This window comes from Geotrypetes seraphini, chromosome 1 (genome assembly GCF_902459505.1).
Source record: "Geotrypetes seraphini chromosome 1, aGeoSer1.1, whole genome shotgun sequence".
In the NCBI taxonomy this organism is placed as follows: Eukaryota; Metazoa; Chordata; class Amphibia; order Gymnophiona; family Dermophiidae; genus Geotrypetes; species Geotrypetes seraphini.
In genome coordinates, this window is record NC_047084.1 from 49,009,769 (window position 1) to 49,033,473 (window position 23,705).

The 23,705-nt window shown below is 47.1% G+C and overlaps 1 protein-coding gene across 6 annotated transcripts in view; it reads right to left on the bottom strand.

Annotated features, from left to right (window-relative positions):
- The window catches only part of SETD9 (SET domain containing 9), a 92,926-nt gene that overhangs the window by 46,867 nt on the left and 22,354 nt on the right, over positions 1-23,705 (bottom strand). For 2 of the 6 annotated variants that reach the window (XM_033931047.1, XM_033931058.1), the window contains exon 2: positions 7,592-10,332. The exons of the other annotated variants lie outside the window; for them this stretch is intronic. In XM_033931047.1, the coding sequence (XP_033786938.1) occupies positions 7,741-9,486 (1,746 nt within the window). In that variant the 5' untranslated portion in view covers positions 9,487-10,332 and the 3' untranslated portion in view covers positions 7,592-7,740. Of the gene's footprint in view, positions 1-7,591; positions 10,333-23,705 lie in introns of those variants that run through there. 6 annotated transcript variants of the gene reach the window in all.

A 23,705-nucleotide genomic window follows, 5' to 3' on the forward strand; every position in this document is an offset into this window, starting at 1 on the left:
GTGCGTAACCACAAATAGCAGTTACTTATCGTAACAGGTGTTATCCAGGGACAGCAGGCAGCTATTCTCACAAGTGTGTGGCATGATCCAACGGAGCCCCGATGCGGACGCCTCACAAGCAGACTTGCTTGAAGAAACTCGAAGTTTCGAGTCGACAGCACCGCGCATGCGCGAGCGCCTTCCCGCCCGACATCGGGTGCGTCTCCTCAGTTCAGATAGCTAGCAGAACAGCCAACCCAGGGGAGGTGGGTGGGATGTGAGAATAGCTGCCTGCTGTCACTGGATAACACCTATTACGGTAAGTAACTGTGCTTTATCCCAGGACAAGTAGGCAGGTATTCTCACAAGTGGGTGACCTCCAAACTAACCAGAATGGGATGGTGGGAGAATTGGCAACTTAGGAGAATAAATTTTGCAATACCGTTTGGCCAAACTGTCCATCCCGTCTGGAGAAAGTATCCAGACATTAATGAGAAATGAAGGTATGAACCGAGGACCAAATGGCAGCTTTACAAATTTCCTCAATAGGTGAAGATCTGAGGAAAGCTACAGAAGCTGCCATCACTCTGACCTTATGGGCTGTGACTTTACTGTGAAGAGGAAATCCAGCCTGGGCATAGCAGAATGAAATACAAGCCACCATCCAATTGGAGATGGTACGCTTAGAGATAGTATGTCCCAACTTGTTAGGATCAAAGGAGAGAAAAAGTTGAGGAGCAGTTCTGTGTGGTTTGGTGCATTCCAAGTAGAAAGCCAAAGCACGTTTACAGTCCAGAGTATGAAGAGCAGATTCTCCAGGGTGAGAATGAGGCTTAGGAAAAAACACTGGAAGAATAATGGATTGGTTGAGATGAAATTCCGAGACCACTTTAGGAAGGAACTTCAGATGAGTGCGAAGAACCACCTTGTCATGGTGAAACACTGTAAAAGGTGGAACCACAACCAAAGCTTGAAGCTCACTGACTCGTCGAGCAGAAGTGAGGCCAATGAGAAACACCACTTTCCAAGTGAGATACTTCAGATGAGCCTTGTCCATTGGTTCAAATGGAGGTTTCATCAATTGAGTAAGAACAATATTGAGATCCCAAACCACAGGAGGCGGTTTGAGAGGAGGATTGACATTGAAAAGTCCTTTCATGAATCTGGAAACCACAGGATGAGCAGAGACAGGCTTCCCTTCAATAGGCTGATGGAAAGCAGCAATTGCACTAAGATGGACTTGGATCGAGGTAGACTTGAGACCAGAATGAGAAAGGTGCAACAGATAGTCCAGAACAGAAGATAAGGAGGAACGTTGAGGCTCCTTATGATGAGAAAAACACCAAGTAGAAAATCTAGTCCATTTTTGGTGATAGCATTGTCTAGTAGTCGGCTTCCGGGAAGCTTCCAAAATATCCCTCACAGATTGGGAAAACTGTAGAGGAGCTATGTTGAAAGGAACCAAGCTATCAGGTGTAGAGACTGCAGGTTGAGATGAAGTAGAGATCCCTGATGCTGCGTAAGCAGAGAGGGAAAAACTGGTAGAAGGTACAGCTCCCTGCTGCTGAGTTGAAGAAGGGATTAGCAGGGTTGCCTAGGCCACCGAGGAGCAACCTGAATCATGGTGGCATGGTCGGACTTCAGCTTGACCAGCGTCTTTTGAATGAGAGGAAACAGAGGAAACGCATATAGAAAGAGATTCATCCAGTCCAGAAGAAAAGCATCTGCCTCGAGGCGATGAGGAGTGTAGATCCTGGAGCAGAACTGAGGCAGCTTGAAGTTGTGGGGTGCTGCAAAGAGATCTATCTGAGGTGTTCCCCACAGAGAGAAGAAGTGATGAAGGGGCGTGGAATGGAGAGTCCATTCATGCGGTTGAAGAAAACGACTCAAGTTGTCTGCCAAGGCATTGTCCGCCCCCTGAATGTATACAGCTTTGAGGAAGGTGTTGTGTGCGAATTGCCCAATCTCAAACTTTCAGAGCTTTTTGACAGAGGGAGGCAGATCCCGTGCCGCCCTATTTGTTGACATAATATATTGCGACTTGATTGTCCATGCGAATGAGGACTACACGGTCGTGAAGCAGATGCTGAAAAGCAGTGAGAGCATTGAAAATCCTGAGTCCTGAGTTCTAGCAGATTGATGTGGTACTGACGACCCGCACTGGTCCAATAGCCTTGTGTACGGAGACCATCGAGATGAGCCCCCCAAGCGTAAGTTGAAGAATCTGTCGTGAGAACCTTCTGATAGGGGGGCATATGAAAAAGTAAGCCTCTGGATAGATTGGAAGAGAGCATCCACCAGCGAAAAGACTGTGTCAGAGCAGGAGTGACCTGGATATGTCGAGTCAGAGGGTCGGAAACCTGCGTCCATTGAGATGCCAGGTTCCACTGAGGAATTCTGAGGTGAAGTCTGGCAAAAGGAGTCACATGTACTGTGGAAGCTATGTGACCCAGAAGAACCATCATGTGTCTCGCCGAGATGGACAGGCAAGAGGAAACTGACTGACAAAGATGGAGAAGAGTTTCCAGACGTTGTTGAGGAAAGAACGCTCTGAGTTGGACTGTATCCAGAACAGTTCCGATAAAGGGAAGAGTCTGAGAAGGTTGGAGATGAGATTTTGGTTAGTTGATCTCGAACCCCAAACTCTGCAGGAACCATATAGTCCGCTGGGTCGCTAGGACGACTCCCTGAGATGTGGAATCCTTGATGAGCCAGTCGTCCAGGTAGGGAAACACCTGAAGACCATGGTTCCTGAGCGCTGCGGCCACTACTACCAGGCACTTGGTGAAGACTCTGGGGGACGAGGCCAGGCCGAAAGGGAGCACTCTGTAGGGAGCACTCTGTACTGATAATGTAGATCTCCCACCCGAAATCTGAGGTACTGGCGGGAGGCCGGATGGATAGGAATGTGAGTGTAGGCCTCCTTGAAGATCTAGAGAGCATAACCAGTCATTCGGCTCAAGGAGGGGATAAAGAGACGCCAGGATCAACATGCAAAATTTTTCTCTGACTAGGAATTTGTTGAGTACCCTGAGATCCAAAATAGGTCGCAGATCGCCCGTCTTCTTCGGAACAAGGAAGTACCGGGAGTAAAAACCCTTGTTCTGCTGAGCCAAAGGAACTGGCTTGATAGCTTGGAGCTGAAGCAAAGCTTGAGCTTCTTGAAGAAGAAGGACGGTCTGGGCAGTGTTGGAAGGATACTCTCTTGGAGGATGTTCCGGAGGAACCTGATGGAACTGAAGAGAGTATCCCTATCTGACGATGGAAAGGACCCAGAGGTCGGTCCATCGTCCATCGGTGGAAAAAATGATGGAGACGACCTCCGATAGGGGGAAAAACGGGAAAGGGCAGAACGACTGAGGTTATGCTCCTTACTAGACAGTCAAAAAGGCTGAGAAGCCTTAGGAACCGCAGGTGGTTGAGGCTTTTGCTGTTTCTGCGGATGTTGCCTCTTGACAGGCTGATGAAAGGCAGGAGCCTGTTTAGGTGGAAAACGCCGTTGGTAAATGAGAGGCAGGCGTGCAGATCGAGGAGGAGCTGGCTTCGGCTTGGGACGGAGAATGGATGCAAAAGACTTCTCATGGTCTGAAAGCTTCTTGGTGGCTGCCTCAATGGACTCATCAAAGAGGTCAGTGCCTGCGCAAGGAACAGTAGCCAGCCAGTCCTGCAGGTTAGGATCCATATCGATGGTATGGAGCCATGCCAGACGCCTCATGGCCACCGAGCAAGCAGTAGCTTGAGCAAACAGCTCAAAAGCATCATAGGAGGACTGAAGAAGCTGCAGCCAGAGTTGGGATAAGGATGCAAGAACTTCTTGATATTCAAAATGAGCTCGAGAATCCAAATAAGGCATGAATTTTTTGAGAACAGAGAAAAAAAACTCAAAGTAGGTGATGAAATGAAAACTGTAGTTGAGGACTCTGGCGGTCATCATAGAGTTCTGGTAGATGCGACAACCAAACCTGTCCATCGTTTTACCCTCCTTTCCCGGCGAAACAATGGCATAAACCTGAGAAGGGTGAGAACACTTCAAAGAAGATTCGACCAGAAGGGATTGGTGAGACAATTGAGTGTGGTCAAATCCCTTATGATGAACAGTCCTGTATCTGGAATCCAATTTGCCTGGAACAGCTCGGATGGAAAGGTTTCATCCAAAAGCTTCTGCAGAGGAAGCTTCAGGGATTCAGCAGGAGGTTGAGGGAGATGCATGGTCTCAAGATACTCCTTGGAAAACTTGGAGCCAGTGTCAAGTTGAATATCTAAATCAGTTGCCATCTGACGTAGAAAGGAGGAAAAGGACAGCTGATCTGCCAAAGTCTGGCCTCGAGAGGGACTCGAGGACGTCGAGGCAGCATGCCCCAATGAAGAAGTCGATCTTGATGGGGAAAGAGAACCCGACGGGTCTTCGAGATCCGGAAGCGGCATAGTCGAGGTATGCGGTGGGGAATACTGCAGAAAAGGCTGCTTCCGATAAGGTGAGGCATGCCTGAATAAATGCTTCAAAGAATGCCTCAATCGATGGTGCGAGCTGTGCCTGGAAGCAGGCCTCGGCATCCGAGGAGAGCGGTCCCCGTTGAAGCCCCCAAAGAATGGATAGGGTTGGAGGCAGTGGAACGAAGCAGAGGCTGTTGAGAGGAAGAACCTCGAAGCACTCGCAAAGACTCTGCTCCTTGCATCGAGTGCACGGGTTCCAACGGAGGCATAGGCAAAGACTCTGCTCCTTGCGATGCATGCTGAGATGCCAGACCAGACACTCGCAGAGACTCTGCTCCTTGCAGAGAATGTACATACGACTGAGGCACAGGAGGCGGCTCGACCTCGTGGGAGACCTCCGCATGCCCAGGCTGGATTTTTGAGAGAAGCTTTGGCCCCATTAGTAGTAAAGAGCTGAATGAATTGCTTCTCCAACAAGGTCTGGAACGAAGCCGGCAAGGATGGATCCGCGTCTCCAACGGGACCACCTGCACGGGCTTCGTGCTCCCTTGAGGCATTGTGAGAGTGCTTGGACTTAGAAGCCTTGGGCACTTTAAGCACCACTGGGGGAATGGGCTGCTGTGCTACCTGACGAGACAGAGGAAGGCACTGCAGCAGGCGTCTAAGACATAGCCGGTACAAACGAGGCAGGTTTGATGAGGTCCGGAGCAGAAGCTGTGGAAGCCTGGAGTGCATCGGATGATGTCGAAGGCGAAGCACCCCTCGATTACGAAAGCTCCATCAAAGACTCCATGCTGAAAAGCTGCTCCCACAGGATGTAACGACGCTTGAAAGCACGAGGCTTAAGTGTTGAGCAAGGCCGGCACGATTTCGGGAGATGTTGAGGCCCGAGACACCGAAGACAGCGTCGATGAGGGTCCGTCAGAGAAATAACGCGCTGGCACTTGGAACACCTTTTAAAACCGGTTGCAGGCTGGGACATAGGCCGAAAAAGCTCCGCCGCAAGATCGAAGCCGCGGGGCTGCGGCCACGTGGCCTGCTCGGTCGAACGAATGGAATAAATTTTTTTTTTTTTTTTTAAAAAGAAGAAAACCGGCGATTCTGAAAAAAATAAACCCAAAACCACGGAGAAAGAAGGCACAAGTGAAAAACACTTCACGCAGAGAGTCGAAGATGGACTTCTCGGCTCCACGAAAAAGTAAGAACTGAGGAGACGTGCCCGATGTCGGGTGGGAAGGCACTCACGCATGCGCGGTGCGGGCGACTCGAAACTTCGAGTTTCTTCAAGCAAGTCTGCTTGTGAGGCGTCCGCATCGGGGCTCCGTTGGATCACATCACCCACTTGTGAGAATACCTGCCTGCTTGTCCTGGGATAATAATAGGGTTTACTGTAGGGCACTAATCTAGATTGTATCTAGAGAATGACACGGTGAAAAAATTGGTCCCCGTCACCGCCCCGTCCCCGTCTCACCATCCTCTGCACCGCCCCGTCACCGTCATTCCCTTCACCGCCCCGTCACCGCCCCTGCCACCCCATTCACCGCCCCGTCACCGCCACTGCAATCCCATTCACCGCCCCGTCACCGTCACCGCTGCATACATAAAAGCCTCAAACGGGTACGATTTTATATACTTTTCTAATATCTCCCCTATGTATCTGCCATTGCCCCCCCCTGTGTCCATATACCATCCCCATGGCATGTCCCCTTTTTGTCTCTGTCCCTATGCCCCATGCACATAATTTCCCCTCTTTCTGTTACCTTCCTGTGTCCAGATTTCCCCTATCTTCCTTTTCCATACCAGTGTGTCTCTTCTTTTCAACCCCATCTAGCTTTTTTCCCTCTTTCTTCCCCCCCCCCCCTGCTTCTAGCATCTGGCTCACCTGCCTGTCCTTCCCTTTCTTTCCTGCTGTGGGTTTTTCTTTCCGTTTTCATCACCTTGGCCCAGAATCCTTTTCCCTTTCACTCCCTCCTTACAGTCTGAGCCGGGAACACGGGTGATCGCACGGTCCTCGCAGCCCCCACCCGCCTGCCCAATCGATCGTAGTGATTAGCCAGCTCTCTCCCTTCTCCTCACCTTAGTTTGCAGGCTTTCTTTTTCAGCGACCTGCACGCTTTTCCAAAGAGCCGCACACGCGCTGCTGCTCAGTGTTCAATCTTCTGCTCTGCTGCAACTTCCTGTTTCCGGTTGCGTCAGAGCAGAAGATCGAAACTGAGCAGCAGCGCGTACGCGGCTCTCTGATAGTGTGCGGGTCGCCGAAAAAGAAAATCTACAAACTAAGGTGAGGAGAAGGGAGAGAGCTGGCTAAACACTAGAATCGATTGGGCAGGCGGGTGTGAGCTGCGGGGACCGCGCGATCCTTCATGCCTCACTGCGGGGACAAGACCCATTCACCGCCCTGCGGGCGGTGAATGGCCTTGTCCCCGTCGCCGCAGCAACTGCTAGTTTTCTTCCCCGTTTTCGGCGGTGACCCGCGGCTAAAATGCGGTGGCCGCGGGTAAACCGCCACCGTGTCATTCTCTAATTGTATCTGTAGGTTCTTTTATATAAACTACAAACTCTAAAAGCCTGATCACAGCTATATGGGCCCAATTTCCACTGTCAAAAGCTGTTTTGTACCATTTTACATCATTTCACCTCTTGGAAATTAGGGTCACAGATGCACCCTATGTAGCAGATTGTGCATCTGCTCATAAGCAGTTATAAGTAGGATAGTCAACTAAGACTATGGTCTCCTTTTATCAAGGTGCGCTACGCGCTAACCCCAGCGGCAAGCCAAAAACCTAATGCCTCGTCAATGGAGACGTAGCGACTAGCGCGGCAGGCGGTTGAACGCGTGGTATTCCGTGCGTTAACCGCCTACTGCACCTTGATAAAAGGGGATCTATGTACTGCAAAATTACTGTCTTAGGCTTTCCTCTACAGTAGAAAACAGCTAAATTATCTCTAAATTTATTATCATTTTACAATTCATTTACTTATGGAAATAGGGTGAACCAAAATTGCTAATAATTAAGTTAGACATGTACATTATTAACACTAATGCTAAATGTGTATTATTCACATTACAGTAAAACCTTGGTTTGCAAGCATAATTCATTCCAGAAGAATGCTTGTAATCCAAAGAACTCGTATATCAAAGCAAATTTCCCCATAGGAAATAATGGAAACTCAGATGATTCGTTCCACAACCCAAACACTTTAATACAAAATACCGTACTGTATAAAGTAAAAATATATACAGTAAAACAAATAACCTGTACTTTAATTTTGAATAGAATCGTGGCTGGTGTGAGGGAGATGAGAGAGAGGAGAGGATGAGGGTTATTATGTAGGACGACTTTCACAATAACTAACAGAATCTTTGCTATCTGTTGGCTCATAGGAATCTGTTTCTTCTTTAACAAGGACCCTATAAAATGACAGTTGCTTCTGCCTCCTTTTGAGGATTTCACGGAAATGTGACATTGCATTGTCATTAAACAGATTCATTGCTCGAACTGCTACAGTCTTATTTGGGTGGTGCTTTTCTACAAAATTTTGCACTCTTTCCCACATTTTCAACATCTCCTTAACCTCATTTGAAGTGAGAGATTCCTCCGTCTTTTTCTCAACCTCCTCAGATGAGATCTCTTCCATAACTTCTTGCTGTTGTGCGTGATGCAGATCCATCAGTTCATCTGTGGTCAGCTCCTGGCTATGTTCCTCCACCAGCTCTTGGATGTCATCCTCATTCATCTCTAGTCCCATGGACGTTCCCAAGGACACAATTTCATTGACAACTGGTGGTTCCTGTTCTTGAGCAAACCCCTCCAAGTTATAGTCAAGAACGCAATCAGACCAGAGTTTTCGCCAAGCAGAATTGAGGATTTTCTTGGTGACCCCATCCCAGGCTTTATCAATGATCTTGAGGCAGTGAACGATGTGGAAATGATTTTTCCAAAACTCTTGGAGGGTAAGGTTTGTTCCATCGGTTACCTCGAAGCATCGCTGAAATAGTGCTTTTGTGTAAAGCTTTTTAAAATTCAAAATGACCTGCTGGTCCATGGGCTGGAGTAGTGGAGTCGTATTGGGAGGAAGGAACTTGACCTTAATGAACTCAAATTCTTCCAGTAAGTCATCCTCAAGGCCTGGAGGATGAGCAGGAGCATTATCCATAATCAGCAAGACTTTGAGTGGCAGATTATTTTCTAAAAGGTATTTCTTCACTGCAGGACCGAAGACCTCGTTGATCCACTCAACAAACAAGATATGAGTGACCCAAGCCTTGCTGTTGGACCTCCACATAACATTTAACTGGCTTTTCTGCACCTTGCATTTCTTGAAAGCTCGTGGATTCTCGGAATGATATACAAGCAGGGGCTTGACTTTGAAATCCCCACTTGCATTAGCACAAAACAAGAGGGTGAGACGGTCTTTCATGGGCTTGTGACCGGGCATTGCATTCTCTTCTGCTGTAATATAGGTCCTCTTAGGCATCTTTTTCCAAAAAAGCCCCGTTTCATCGCAATTAAAAACTTGTTGCGGCAGGTAACACTCGGAAACTATGAGCTCCTGAAACTCAGCTACAAATGTCTCAGCTGCCTGAGCATCCGAACTCGCAGCCTCTCTGTGCCTCACATTATTGATGCCACTTCTCCTCTTAAAGTTATCAAACCATCCCCTGCTCGCCTTGAAGCCTTCTTCATTTTCTGTTGACGTACCTGGCAGTTTACTTACAAGGTCAGTGTACAAGGATTTTGCCTTCTCACAGATAATGTTCTCTGTCACAGTATCACCTGCGAGTTGCTTCTTGTTTATCCATACGAGAAGCAACTTTTCTACATCTTCCAGAACTCGTGGCCGTTGCTTTGATACTCTCGTAACTCCTTTCGCTGCATCTAGCCTCTTTATTTTTTCTTTCTTTTTTAATATTGTGCAAATCGTCGAGGTAGATTTGTTATAACATCTTGCAATGTCGACAACTCGCATACCTCGTTCATGCTTCTGGATGATTTCCTTCTTAACTTCCATCGTAATCATCTCCTTTTTCTTACCACCTTCCTTTTCATGCTTCTTCTTCGTAGGGGCCATTGTTGCAGTACAGTTACAGTACTGTACAAACAAGTACCCCGCAGTTATGATGTGATGCGTTTACACTGTACGCACTTGTATTGTGCTCAGTTTTGATGTGCATACATATATTATGCTTACTTGTATTGAATGCAAATTGTGAGTACCTACACTGCGCGTATGTTGGACACACTTTTACTGCGGATAAATTGCTTGTATCGCAGGCAAATTTTGCGTTGTGTCACGCTTATATTGTTCCCAGTTGCAATGCTTGTGCTGTGTTCAGCTGCACTCAACGATGCGATGTGTGTATGTGCGTGCTTGTGTTGCACTTATATTGTACTCACTTGCAATGCTTGTGCTGTGATCAGCTGCGTTCAGCGATGCGACATGCGTATATTGTGGTACTTGTATGTGGTGCGTGTCGATGTGCTTGTATTGCAAGACAATGCTCATTGATCAAGTTAAAATTTTATAAAATGTTTTGCTCGTCTTGCAAAATACTCGCACACCAAGTTTCTCGCAATTCAAAGTTTTACTGTATCTTCTTTTGCCATTCTTGCCAATCACACACTAACACACTTTTTGCTTGAAATGTAAAAGTTCAATCAAGTTCAGTTCAGGATGGTCTTGCACTGAGAGTTGCTCTCACAGTTCTCATCACACATGGAACCTTCTGTCTCATTGGATGTTGAAACTTCTGTTTTGTTGCATGTTCAGTGGTCAGTTCAGTTTATCCTTTCTGCAAAATGGGGTAGATGAGGTAGCTGTTTCAGATTGTCATCAGCGTCAACCCAGGTTCTGTCAGACAGTTGTGGTCAGCATGCTTGCAGGACAAGTTTCACTGTAGACAGGTGATGTGATTTTCTGTGGGTAAGAGCAAGGACAGCAGTATCTGAACCATATTACATAACATAACATTAATTTTTATTTATATATCGCAAAAGCCTTTCTGTTCTATGCAGTTTACAAAAGAGGTGGCCTGATCATTGTCTGTGAGCTACAATAGAACTTAAACATTTGTATACTTCTTAGGAGGGATTACAAGAATTTAGAGAAAATGTGAGTTTTTAGAAGCTTTCTAAAGTGCATGTATGAGGGAGATATTGGATACTGGAATCCCTGGAAGCGGCTTAGTATGATAAGAATCTGATAATGAACCTTTTCTGAGTACAGCCTTTGACGGCCAGGAAGGTAAAGAATCACTGGTGGCGTGTGGATGGCTAGGCGACAAAAACAAGTAGTAGAAGAGGCATACGAACTTGAAGAGAGCTCTTCCCTCTACCGGAAGCCAATGTAATTTTTGGTATAATGGAGTTAGGTGGCCAAATTTTTTTAAAATTGAAGATTAGCCTAACTGCAGTGTTTTGGATGATACTTAGTCTTTTGAGATGCCTGCGTTGTCCTGCTAGGTATGAAATATTGCAGTAGTCCAGAAGACTTAACACTAGGGTTTGGACTAGTAGTTGGAAAGGTGCCAGCTCAAATAATTTTCTTATGGATTTTAGTTTTCAGAGAATGCTAAAGCCTTTGCAAATTATTTGGTCCACTTGGGTTGTCATGGACAGTACATAGACTAAAGCGCACGGGACAACCGTGCGCTGACAAAGCTGCTCGGACAAATACGCGCGTTGGATTAAAACTTAACTTTAAAGTGCTCCGAGGGGTTACTTAGAAATGCTCCGGCTGCCATTGGGAGGATCTGGGGGGGAACTCCCATTACAGAGGAAAGTGTAATTTTTCCCTCTTTTTTAGGGAAAAAATACATTTTCCTCTCTAAGTGTGGGGGGTTCCCCCCATCACCAACGGCAGCAGCAACACTTTCTAAGTAAAGGGGGTGAAGGGGGGTGCCCCCCACCCCCTCAGAACACTTTAAAGTTAAGTTTTAATCCAGCACGCTGACATCCTGTGTGCATTTTTCCGAGCAGCTTTGTCAGCGTGCGATTGTTCTGCGTGCTTTTGACTCATCATCGTAATGGACGGCTGTCTCAAGATGAACTCCCAGGATTCTGATCAGAGGAGCGATGGGGAAGATAGCTCCTCTCAGAATCAGGGAGTTCACAGAGAAGTTGGTGGAAGAGGCTAGAAAGAATTTTGTTTTCTCAGTGTTTAATTTTAACTTGAAATGTGTCATCCACTCTTCAGTGGTGATTAAGAGGAAGTCTATTCCTTGAATCTTTGTGGGTGTCAGGTGGGTTACCGGGAGGACAATAGTAATGTCATCAGTGTAGCTATAGTGGGTTATGCATAATTTATAACGATTTTTATTGATGACTTCATACAAAACAGTGCAACAAACTAAACAGTTCAACTTTTGTCAACTATTTCTCCCCCCCCCCACATGTCCCTCAAAAGCTCTCCCCACAGAAAAAAGGACCAAGTTATAAAAAAGCAAAGAAATACCTACTTGCTTTCCCACCCACCCCATTACAATACTATCCCGTAACTTTCTAACAAGGTTCGATTGACCAGAGCAGCCCGTATTAGGAAAACACACCCCATGTAAAAGCCAAGGAACACAGACAGAATCAAAGAAAAAACAACAGCATGATCATGGCAACTGGGTAGCAACAGGTGGAACAGAAACAAATGGGTTAGCAGCTCAAACCTAAACCTGCCCATCACACTAAGGGCTCCTTTTACAAAGGTGCGCTAGCGTTTTTAGCACGCGCACCGGATTAGTGTGCACACGCTACCCGAAAAACTACCGCCTGCTCAAGAGGCTGCGGTAGCGGCTAGTGTGCGCTATTCCGTGTGTTAAGGCCCTAACGCACCTTTGTAAAAGGAGCCCTAAACCATTTGGTTAATAAAAAGGAAATGTATTCCAAGACCCTGGACTCTTATGAGTCCTCGAAAGCCTATCCGACAGGCATTAAAGTTATCCACCCAGCCATATGTAATATAGTTAAAGATATACTACAGCCAAAATAAAACAGGACATTACAAAACATTCATGATTTGGTGTAGTGTATTCCCCCTACCTAAAGAGCAGTGGATGAGGTACAAGGAAAAACAATGACTGACTACAGAAAACAAAGAAAGAAAGAGAGAGAAAAGAAAAAATAAATTAAATACATTTCTGCATCTCTCATGCAGTCCCCAAGAACCTGTCAAATTAATGGCCAAGCAGAGAAAATCAGAGGGTATTTAATATATCACTACGAGCTCTGGAACTCAAAGATTGAATATAGGGAAGCCAGATGGACAAAACCACTTTGTCAATTTGTGTTCTAAGAAAACTGTGGAGCCATGGGGTGATAGGGGACATGCACAGATGGATCAGAAATTGGCTGGCGGACAGGAAACAGAGGGTAGGAGTAAAGGGACACTACTCGGACTGGAAAGGGGTCACAAGTGGTGTCCCACAGGGGTCAGTGTTGGGACCGCTGCTGTTCAATATATTCATAAATGACCTGGAAACAGGGACGAAGTGCGAAGTTATAAAATTCGCGGACGACACAAAACTATCCAGTAGGGTCAAAACTGTTGAGGAATGCAAAGATCTGCAAAGAGACCTGAACAAACTGAGTGAGTGGGCAGAAAGATGGCAGATGAGTTTCAATGTTGAGAAAATCAAAGTCTTGCATATAGAAAAAGGGAGGGAGAGTACTGGGGGAAGGCAACCTAGAAAAAGACTTGGGGGTATTGGTGGACAAAACAATGAAGCCGGTGGCACAATGTGCAGAAGCCTCAAAGAAGGTGAACAGAATGTTGGGCATTATCAAAAAGGGTGTCATTACCAGAACGAAGGAAGTTATTCTATCACTGTATCGAGCGATGGTGCGCCCGCATCTGGAGTACTGCGTCCAATACTGGTCGCTGTACCTTAAGAAGTATATGGTGATACTTGAGAGGGTCCAGAGAAAAGCGACTTGGATGATAAGGGGCATGGAAAACCTTTCGTATGCTGAAAGGCCGGAGAAGCTGGGGCTCTTTACCCTGGAAAAGCGGAGACTTAGAGGGGACATGATGAAAGGCATAGGGAAAGTGGAGAGGGACAGATTCTTCAGACTAGCGGGGACAACAAAACAAGAGGGCATTCAGAAAAGTTGAAAGGTGACAGTTTCAAAACAAATGCTAGGAAGTTCTTCTTCACTCAGAGGGTGGTGGACATCTGGAATGTGCTCCCAGAAGAGGTGATAGGACAGAGTACAATATTGGGTTTCAAAAAGGGATTGGATGATTTCCTGAAGGTGAAGGGGATTGAAGAATACAGATAGAGGTTAACTATACAGGACACTAAACGAATAGGGAATACACGATCTAGGTAAAGGATCACTTACAGGTCATGGACCTGGGGGGCCGCCGCGGGAGCGGACTGCTGGGCACGATGGACCCCTGGTCTGACCCGGCAGAGGCAATGCTTATGCTCTTATGTTCTTAATAAAAGCGCAGGAAGACAATTCCGACACGCCCAAAATGATGGTATGGAATCTTCCATCCATACTGATAATATTTATTTTTTTCCCTATCAAACCCACTTTCCATAAAAACATTCGCTGACCCTGCCTGGGGAGACAAAAAGCCTCATATTTGTCTAATAATAGCCCTATGGCTGATAATGGGATATCCAGATGTAAAATGCTGGCAACAAACTCAATAATATTTCTCCAAAATGTCTTAATTTTTGGGCAGGTCCAGAAAGCATGAATAAAGGAGTAGAATCCTAAATTGCACTTCTGGCAAATGGAAGAATCACTATAGCTTGATTTATATAACCTATCCCAGGTGAAATACACCCTGTGCAAAACTCGAAATTGACATTCCCTAAGATCTGCATTGGCTAATCAATTTGGGAAGATCCAACAAAGTTTTCAATATACCCACCTCCAAACTCCATCTGGAGCACAAAGTGTCACGGTCTGCCAAAGATAGTAAACTTTAAAGGGATTTATGCAAACCCGATACCCGAAAATCATCCTCTAAATGGACTCAATGGGAAACAACAAATCCATTCTATCCAAAGAGCAAACATTATAATATTGTAGCTGTTTGTAAAACACATAATCAAAAAAGACAAAAAAAACCCACTGAAAAATCAAAAATGATAAACAGCAAAAATGTGGGGTGAAATAATTATTGCCAAAGATCATAAATAATTCATTAATCAATACTGAAAAGAATGGTAAGGCTGAGCTTTCATTCAAAATATAAGACTCATTTGTAGTGAGACCTCAGAAATTCATTCCCCAACTCACTATAGGGCAGCCTAAGCTGATCCATTTGGGGGGATTAATTTATCAATCATCGGTCAATCACCACTCACCAACCTTAATGCAAAATCTTATGTTAAAAACAATAAATATTATAAATATCGCAAATATTCTTTGAACATTATAAGTGTGGAACTTAGCTTCAAACAGCAATGAAACTTCACAATCGTATCTCAACGGGGCCCGTTTCGCCCGTGGCTTCGTCAGGAGATCAAGAGAAATGACTATAACTGAACATGTTCCAACCACATTTAACATCCAGTGATCTGGAAGACAGAAAGATCAGCCTCCCATCTTCATAAACATTCAAACTCCTTTTACATGCACATCCAAACATTACTAAACTTATACTGAACAAACTATAAGTACTAAACAATGCCTGCAACACTGGAGGACCGGGTCAAAATTTACTCTGCGTTATAACCTGCATTGTGAATCCTCACACAGAAAGAACCCATACTTGTCTGTTTTTCATAATACACAACTTTAATAGTCACAAACCTCCTTTACAAAACTGTCTTACCAATTGGCAGAAAGCTTGATGTGACCCATGTCACTATGCAATCATCCTCACTAGGACTTGTGCTCCATAACTTCTGTCCTGTAATGGTAGCTGCCTGAGCCATGACTAGCTGTGGATTGGGAGAGAGGTTGATTGGATGAATGACTGAGAGGCTCTTTGATTGGCTGAGGCTGAGCTAAGGCGGTCTTTTTACAAGCAGGGTTAGGATGAGTTTTCAGCATAGGTGACTTTTTTTCAGGCAGAAGCCATTACAGGGCAGAAGTTATGGAGCACAAGTCCTAGTGAGGATGATTGCATAGTGACATGGGTCACATCAAGCTTTCTGCCAATTGGTAAGACAGTTTTGTAAGGGAGGTTTGTGAATATTGAAGTTGTGTATTATGAAAAACAGACATATTATTGGGAAGTATGGGTTCTTTCTGTGTGAGGATTCACAATGCAGGTTATAACGCAGAGTAATTTTTGACCCGGTCCTCCAGTATTGCAGGCATTGTTTAATACTTATAGTTTGTTCAGTATATGTTTAGTAATGTTTGGATGTGCATGTAAAAGGAGTTTGAATGTTTATGAAGATGGGAGGCTGATCTTTCTGTCTTCCAGGTCACTAGATGTTAAATGTGGTTGGAACATGTTCAGTTATAGTCATTTCTCTTGATCTCCTGACGAAGCCATGGGTGAAACGGGCCCCGTTGAGATCACGATTGTGAAGTTTCATTACTGTTTGAAGCTAAGTTCCACACTTATAATGTTCAAAGAATATTTATAATATTTAAATTGTTTTAACACGATAAGATTTTGCATTAAGGTTGGTGAGTGGTGATTGACCGGTAATTGATAAATTAATCCCCCAAATGGATCAGCTTAGGCTGCCCTATAGTAAGTTGGAGAATGAATTTCTGAGGTCTCACCACAAATGAGTTTTATATTTTGAATGAAAGCTCAGCCTTACCATTCTTTTCAGTATTGATTAATGAATTATTTATGATCTTTGGCAATAGTTATTTCACGAATGTTCAAAATGATTACCAGCTTCTTCAATTCATAATTACCATATTGTACTTATGTAATATTATACTAATAATTTGCTTATATAGCCTCAAATTACATATGTGTGAATAAATATTTAAACATAAAAAGTGCTCAGTGTCTTATCTCTTGCATGTGAGCCACAATGATATCATTAAGGGACCATCATCGCACTTTTAGGTCCCTTGTTAAACATTGTGATTGATCTTATAATGCAAGACCATCCAATGAGTGCTAATGCTGTCTCTAATGTACTATTGAATAAATTATTGCACTTATCTTGTTTATCTTGAATGGTCAACTCTTATGGCTCTGCAGGCTTACTGTTCCAATGAGACTTAGCGATACAAATTTATAAAAGATATAATAATAAAACATTTAAAGTTCACTAATGAATAAGCGCTTGGTTTATATGTTTTAAATTGTAGTTGTTTAAGTAAAGTATTTATTTATATATTTATTTTAGCAAACATTCCTCCTAAAGAAGCCTTAGCGGCGAAACTCAGGACTGAGTTGGGGAATAGAGAAAATTCAAAACTCGCACATCTGCACTTTTGGCACAATTTGGACACCTTTATTCACTAAGTCTCATTGGAACAGTAAGCTTGCAGAGCCATAAGAGTTGACCATTCAAGATAAACAAGATAAGTGCAATAATTTATTTAATAGTACATTAGAGACAGCATTAGCACTCATTGGATGGTCTTGCATTATAAGATCAATCACAATGTTTAACAAGGGACCTAAAAGTGCGATGAAGGTCACTTAATGATCTCATTGTGGCTCGCATGCAAGAGATAAGACACTGAGCACTTTTTATATTTTTTATATGTTTAAATATTTATTTACATATATGTAATTTGAGGATATATAAGCAAATTATTAGTATCTTGCATCCAGCTTCCCAGGAACAGCAGGAATGGAATACGGTGTCTCAAAGCATCTCATGAAGGTCTGGTCGAGCAATTTATGGAGAGGCAGACGAAGGGACTCGGCAGGAGGATGAGGCAGGTGCATTGTCTCAAGGTACTCCTTGGAGAATCTGGACCTCGAGTCCAGGTTGATGTCCAAATCAACCACCATCTGCCGTAGGAAAGCGGAAAAGAAGAGTTGGTCCGCCAGTACCGGACTCCGAGGCGGACACGAAGACGTCGAAGCCTCTGGATCCATGGAAGCCTGGGATCTACAAGGAGAAAACGATCCCACAGTGTCCTCAAACTCTGGTATAGGAGGAGGTGAGGTATCGGACGCCGAGTAGGCCAGGTAGGACTGCTTCTTGCATGGTGAATCATGAAGAATGCCGCGAGGAGTGCCGTGAAGAATGTCTCGAGCGACGGCCCGAACCCTGTCTGGAAGTCGACCTCGACCGTCGAGGTGAATGAGGTCCCGCAGAAGCCTCCATCAAATGGATGGGACTGGAGGCAGTAGAACGAAGCAGAGGGTGAGCTGACGCTTCACGAGGCGCCGGCCAGGGCTCGAGAGCAGGCAACGGAGGCAACTGATCCGGGGGAGGCTCTCTGAAACTATCCGGACGATGTCTCACAGGTATCGGTTCCAGTGGAGGCATACGCCAGGGCGCATCCCCAGAGGACATGGGGATCGGTTCCAGAGGTGGCCTCGGCAAAGACTCCAGTCCTTGCGAGACGTGCCTCGAAGCCACACCAGACACACGCCGAGACTCTGCTCCCAGCGATAGTGTGCAGTGCGGAGGAACCGGAGGCGGCTTGACCTCGCGGAAGGGATCCGCATACCCAGGCTGGATCTAGGAAAGCAGTTGCGGGCCCATCGTGGTCATGAGCTCATAGGCGCGGAAGCCGATGTCGAAGTCGAAGCACTGGTCGAAGCAGAAGACTCTTTCGATGCTTCCATGGCGAACATCGACTCCCACAAGAAACAGCGACGCTTAAAAGCACGTGCTGTGAGAGTGGAACAAGGCCGGCACGATTTCAGAAGATGGTGAGGGCCCAGACACTGCAAGCAGCGTCGATGCGGGTCCGTCAGCGAAATCGCACGCTGGCACTTCATACTCTTTTTAAAACCGGTGATAGGCCGGGACATAGGCCGGAAAAGCTCCGCCGCTAGATCGAAGCAGTGGGGCCTCAGCCATGCGGCCGATCCGGTCGAATCAAACGAAAAAAAATTTTTTTTTTAATTATTTAAAAATAACAAACAACGAAGTGAGAAAAACACACGATCAAGAGAAAAAACTCAAAACTGCGAGCTAGAAGGCAAGAACAAGGGTTCACTCAGCGCAGAGTTGAAGCAAAACTTCTCAGCTCCGCGGAAAGAAAAGAACTGAGGAGACACGCCCGGTGCATCGGGCGGGAAGGCACTCGCGCATGCGCGGTGCGGGCATCTCAAAACTTCTGGAGTTTCTTCAAGCAAGTATGCTTGTGAGACGTCCGCATCGGGGCTCTGTCGGATGACATCACCCACTAGTGAGAATACCTGCCTGCTTGTCCTGGGATAATGCTTTTCTAACAAGCTGACAGTCTGCAGCTTCCTGCATCTTATTGAGAGGAAGAATTGAATGACTCTTAAAAGAATGTAACCCATGTTTCTCTCAAATACTGTGCAAGTTACATACTACAGACTTAGGGAAAGTGTGTTTTATATAGATTCAGATCCCAACAACCCAATGAATTATAAAAATCATAATATAATATGTTATGAAATCCAACCCAAAAGGTGCCCCCTGCATGTTTTCGCTGGTTCACCACTGGAATGTGGGGCCTCTTGTCTCAGGAAGCCAGGGGTCAAAGGTCTTTTGCCAGGCTAGATTTTTTTTTCCATATTTCATTCTAAAGTCTGAACAAAGCATATGTTCCTTTTAATGTACCGTATTTTCGCGGATATAACGCGCACCTGTGTAAAACGCGCACAGGGGTATAGCGCGCAGAAATCACGATGATATCTACCAAAACTTTTCTATACCGCGCTCAGGCATATAACGCGCATGATGCCCGACGCTCCTTTCGCCCGCCCTGACTTTCCGTGCGCTGTCCCGACTCTCCGTTCACCCCCCCTGACTTCCGTGCACTGTCCCCCCTTGAAGTCCTGTCCCCCCTTGAAGGTCTGTCCCCATCCTGAAAGCCTGATGCCCCCCCCCCCGACGTCCGATACACCCCCCCCCCCGGCAGGACCACTCGCACCCTCACCCGGAAGGACCGCCGACTCCCCAACAATATCGGGCCAGGAGGGAGCCCAAACCCTCCTGGCCACGGCGACCCCCTAACCCCACCCCGCACTACATTACGGGCAGGAGGGATCCCAGGCCCTCCTGCCCTCGACGCAAACCCCCCTCCCCCCCCAACGACCGCCCCCCCCCCAAGAACCTCCGCCCGTCCCCCAGCCGACCCGCGACCCCCCTGGCCGACCCCCACGACCCCCCCACCCCCCTTCCCCGTACCTTTGGAAGTTGGCCGGACAGACGGGAGCCAAACCCGCCTGTCCGGCAGGCAGCCAACGAAGGAATGAGGCCGGATTGGCCCATCCGTCCTAAAGCTCCGCCTACTGGTGGGGCCTAAGGCGCGTGGGCCAATCAGAATAGGCCCTGGAGCCTTAGGTCCCACCTGGGGGCGCGGCCTGAGGCACATGGGCCAAACCCGACCATGTGTCTCAGGCCGCGCCCCCAGGTGGGACCTAAGGCTCCAGGGCCTATTCTGATTGGCCCACGCGCCTTAGGCCCCACCAGTAGGCGGAGCTTTAGGATGGATGGGCCAATCCGGCCTCATTCCTTCGTTGGCTGCCTGCCGGACAGGCGGGTTTGGCTCCCGTCTGTCCGGCCAACTTCCAAAGGTACGGGGAAGGGGGGTGGGGGGGTCGTGGGGGTCGGCCAGGGGGGTCGCGGGTCGGCTGGGGGGGCGGTCGGAGGTTCTTGGGGGGAGGCGGTCGTTGGAGGGAGGGGGGTTTGCGTCGAGGGCAGGAGGGCCTGGGATCCCTCCTGCCCGTAATGTAGTGCGGGGTGGGGGTAGGGGGTCGTCGTGGCCAGGAGGGTTTGGGCTCCCTCCTGGCCCGATATTGTCGGGAAGTCGGCGGTCCTTCGGGGGGGGGGGTGTATCGGACGTCGGGGAGTCGGCCGGGCAAGAGGGCTTGGGCTCCCTCTTGCTCCGATCGTGGATGCGGGTGCGGGTGGGAGCGCGTGCGAGCGGTCGTTCGGGGTGGGGGTGCGAGCGGTCCTGCTGGGGGGGTGAATCGGGCGTCGGGCGGGGTGGGAACTATGTTTAAAAACTTTTCTATACCGCGCTCAGGCATATAACGCGCGAGGGGTATGCGCGGTAGGTAAAATCGCGTATAACGCGCGCGTTATATCCGCGAAAATACGGTAGTCCTGTTTGGTTATTTCCACAAGCATGCATATTTTCATACAAACATTGGGAAACCAAATTTTCCACACTTCATACACTCCTATTTAATTATAATAAAACCTTTTTAACTCTACTTGACAGAAGCAAAAGGGAGGAGACAGCAGAAAAACAACAACTCGGATCACATGGCCAAAGCCAGAGAACAAAGAGAAAGAAAATTCCCTTAATTGAGACCAGAGTTTTAAACTTTCTCTCTGTAGGTTTCAGTGATTTGTAAATTCACTTATTCTTTCCTGAGTCCCATTCAATGACCTAGCAAATTCACCTAATTTTACATTATTTTCTTTCCCTCTCACTGATTGCTCAGCCATAGTTTTCCAGATAAGTAACTGTATCCTTTTGTAAATGTATGAAGACCTACATTATCCTGCATACACCAAAACCCTGTTTCTTACAGCTGTCCATGCCTTCACAGATTCACTATTTCCCTTTATTTCATCCATAGGGCCACATAGTGGCGTACCTAGCATATGTGACACCCGGGGCCCATCATTTTTTGACACTCCCCCCCATCTGTACGAAAAACATGATTTTTAGTAACAAGCCACATGTCACACATGAGTACCTAGGAAAAGGCAGCATCTTACATACTGCAGTGAGCAGTACAACATCAATACACCCATTGTAAAACTAAACAAGCCAGACTAGTACAGATCAATCCTGCAGTCAATCCTAACAAAAAAACATGTCTTTCGAACACACAGAACACAGAAAACACCTTCGCCTAGTATGGAATATGTCATCACAAACTAACCCCTCCCCCTTTTACAAAACTGTAGTGTGAATTTTAGCCATGGTGGTAACAGCTCTGACGCTCATAGAATTCTGAACATCAGAGCTGCTACCACCACGGCTGGCACTAAAAAACGCTCCACAGTTTTGTAAAAGGGGGGATAAAATAGAAATACATAGACAAAGGTTAAATTGAACCAGTAAGAAGCTGGACTTTGCATACAGTGCACCACAGAAACAGTGACACGTCTCCTAAAGCAATAAATAGAAAATTTTTTTCTACCTTTGTCTTCTGTGGTTTCTGCTTTCCTCATCTTCTTGTAACTCTCTTCCTTCCATCCACTGTCTGCCGTTTCTCTTCCCCTATATAGCATCTTCTCTCCTTCTATGCCCCTTCCAGAAAATGTATGCCTCTCCCTTCCATCTCTCCTTTCACCACCATTGGTCTGGCATCTCTCTCCTCTCCTTCCCTCTCTACACCTCTCCTCTGCAATCCCTTTCCCTTTTTTTCCTCATTTTCCTTTTCAATTTATTTTCTGCATCTGTCTAGATTATGTTCTTACTACCCTCTCATCAATGTCCTTTTTTACTGTCTACCTAAAGCTTGCCACCTCTTTCCCTCACCCCTCCAGTGTTTCCCTAACTCAATCCTTTTCTCCCCATCATGTGCTCTCCTTTAATTTATCCCCTCCTTTCATCATGTACCCTCTTTCTCCAATCCTTCCATCTAGTACCTTCTCCTCTCTCTGTCTACTTCCATCCAGCGTCTGCTCTCCTCTTTCTCTCCTCCCATTTCCTTCCTGCATTTGCTCCCTTATCTCTCCCATCTGCACTTCCAACCAGCATAGGCTCCCCACTACCATCCAATGTCTGCCCTTTCTCTCGCCATCCACCCCTCTTCAATCAGCATCTGCCCCCTTTCTCTCCCTCCAATATCCTTCCCCCTTATGTCTCTCCCCTTTCTCTGTACATCAATTCTATCAGCACCACCCTTCCATACCACCCTGCCCCCCTTTCTTTCCCTTCACCACTCTTCCATTCCAGCAATCCTGCTCCTTTCTCTCCCTTCATGCAGCAAGGTCCCACGATGATTGTAGCTGCCTGCTGCCAGTCCACCCCACTCCGACATACTTGCTCTGGAGCGGACTCAGCAGCCGCATGCTGGATGGTCCCGCGATGACTCATCTTCCGACTCTGCTCCAGAACAAGTAAGTTACATCAGAAGGGGTGGACCCGGCAGACGCAGGGAGTTGTGGCAAAGTCCCGCAATGACTGCGTCTGCCGGGTCTACCCCCTCCGACGTAACTTACTTCTTCCGGAGCAGAGCCGGCAGACGAGTCAGCGCGGGACCTTCCTGCACCTCAGCACGGCTTCCGACTCTGCTGAAGAGAAAGTAAGTCAGAGGTAACGTGACCATTTATTTTTTTTCATCAAAAGGGGACATCTATTAATTGAATGTGTATCCTTTCTTTCATTTCTTTCTTTCTGCACTCAGGCCCAACAATTGTCCCTTTCTATTTCCTCCCTCCTTCCTTCCCATGTCCTTAGTGCCCCCCAGTGCCTCCGTCCTGTATCCATAGTGCCCCCGTCCTGTGTCCTTAGTGCCCCCAGTGCTTCCGTCTTTTGTCCTTAGTTCCCCCGAGTGCCTCTGTCCCGTGTCCATAGTGCCCCCAGTGCCTCCTTCCCATGTCCATGGTGCCCCCAGTGCCTCCTTCCTGTGTCCATAGTGCCCCCAGTGCCTCCGTCCCGTGTCCATGGTGCCCCCAGTGCCTCCGTCCCGTGTCCATGGTGTCCCGTGTCTCCATCCTGTGTCCATGGTGCCCCCAGTGCCTCCATCCTGTGTCCATGGTGCCCCCAGTGCCTCCGTCCCGTGTCCATGGTGCCCCAGTGCCTCCATCCAGTACCCATGGTGCCCCCAGTGCCTCCTTCCTGTGTCCGTAGTGCCCCCTGTGCACCCGTCCTGTGTCCTTAGCGCCCCCAGTGCCTCTGTCTTGTGTCCATAGTGCACCCATCCTGTGTCCTTAGTGCCCCCAGTGCCTCCGTCCTGTGTCCATAGTGCCCCCAGTGCCTCCTTCCCGTGTCCTTAGTGCCCCCTTCTTATGTCCCCCCATTACCTTCCAGATTTTGGCCACTCCCAAAGCCAGCCTGCCTGTCTACCTATCTCCCTCCCTGCCGTGCTAAAGCCAGCCAGCTTGCCTGCCTACATCCTGCCCTCCCTGCCGCGGGAAAAAAATAAATAAAAGCGCGCCTCCCCTTCCTTTCTCCCGACCCACACCTGCAATCTTACCTCTCCCCGCCGACAAGAAGTCTTTCCGACGTCAATTCTGACGTCGGAGAGGACGTTCCGGGCCAGCCAATCACTGCCTGGCTGGCCCGGAA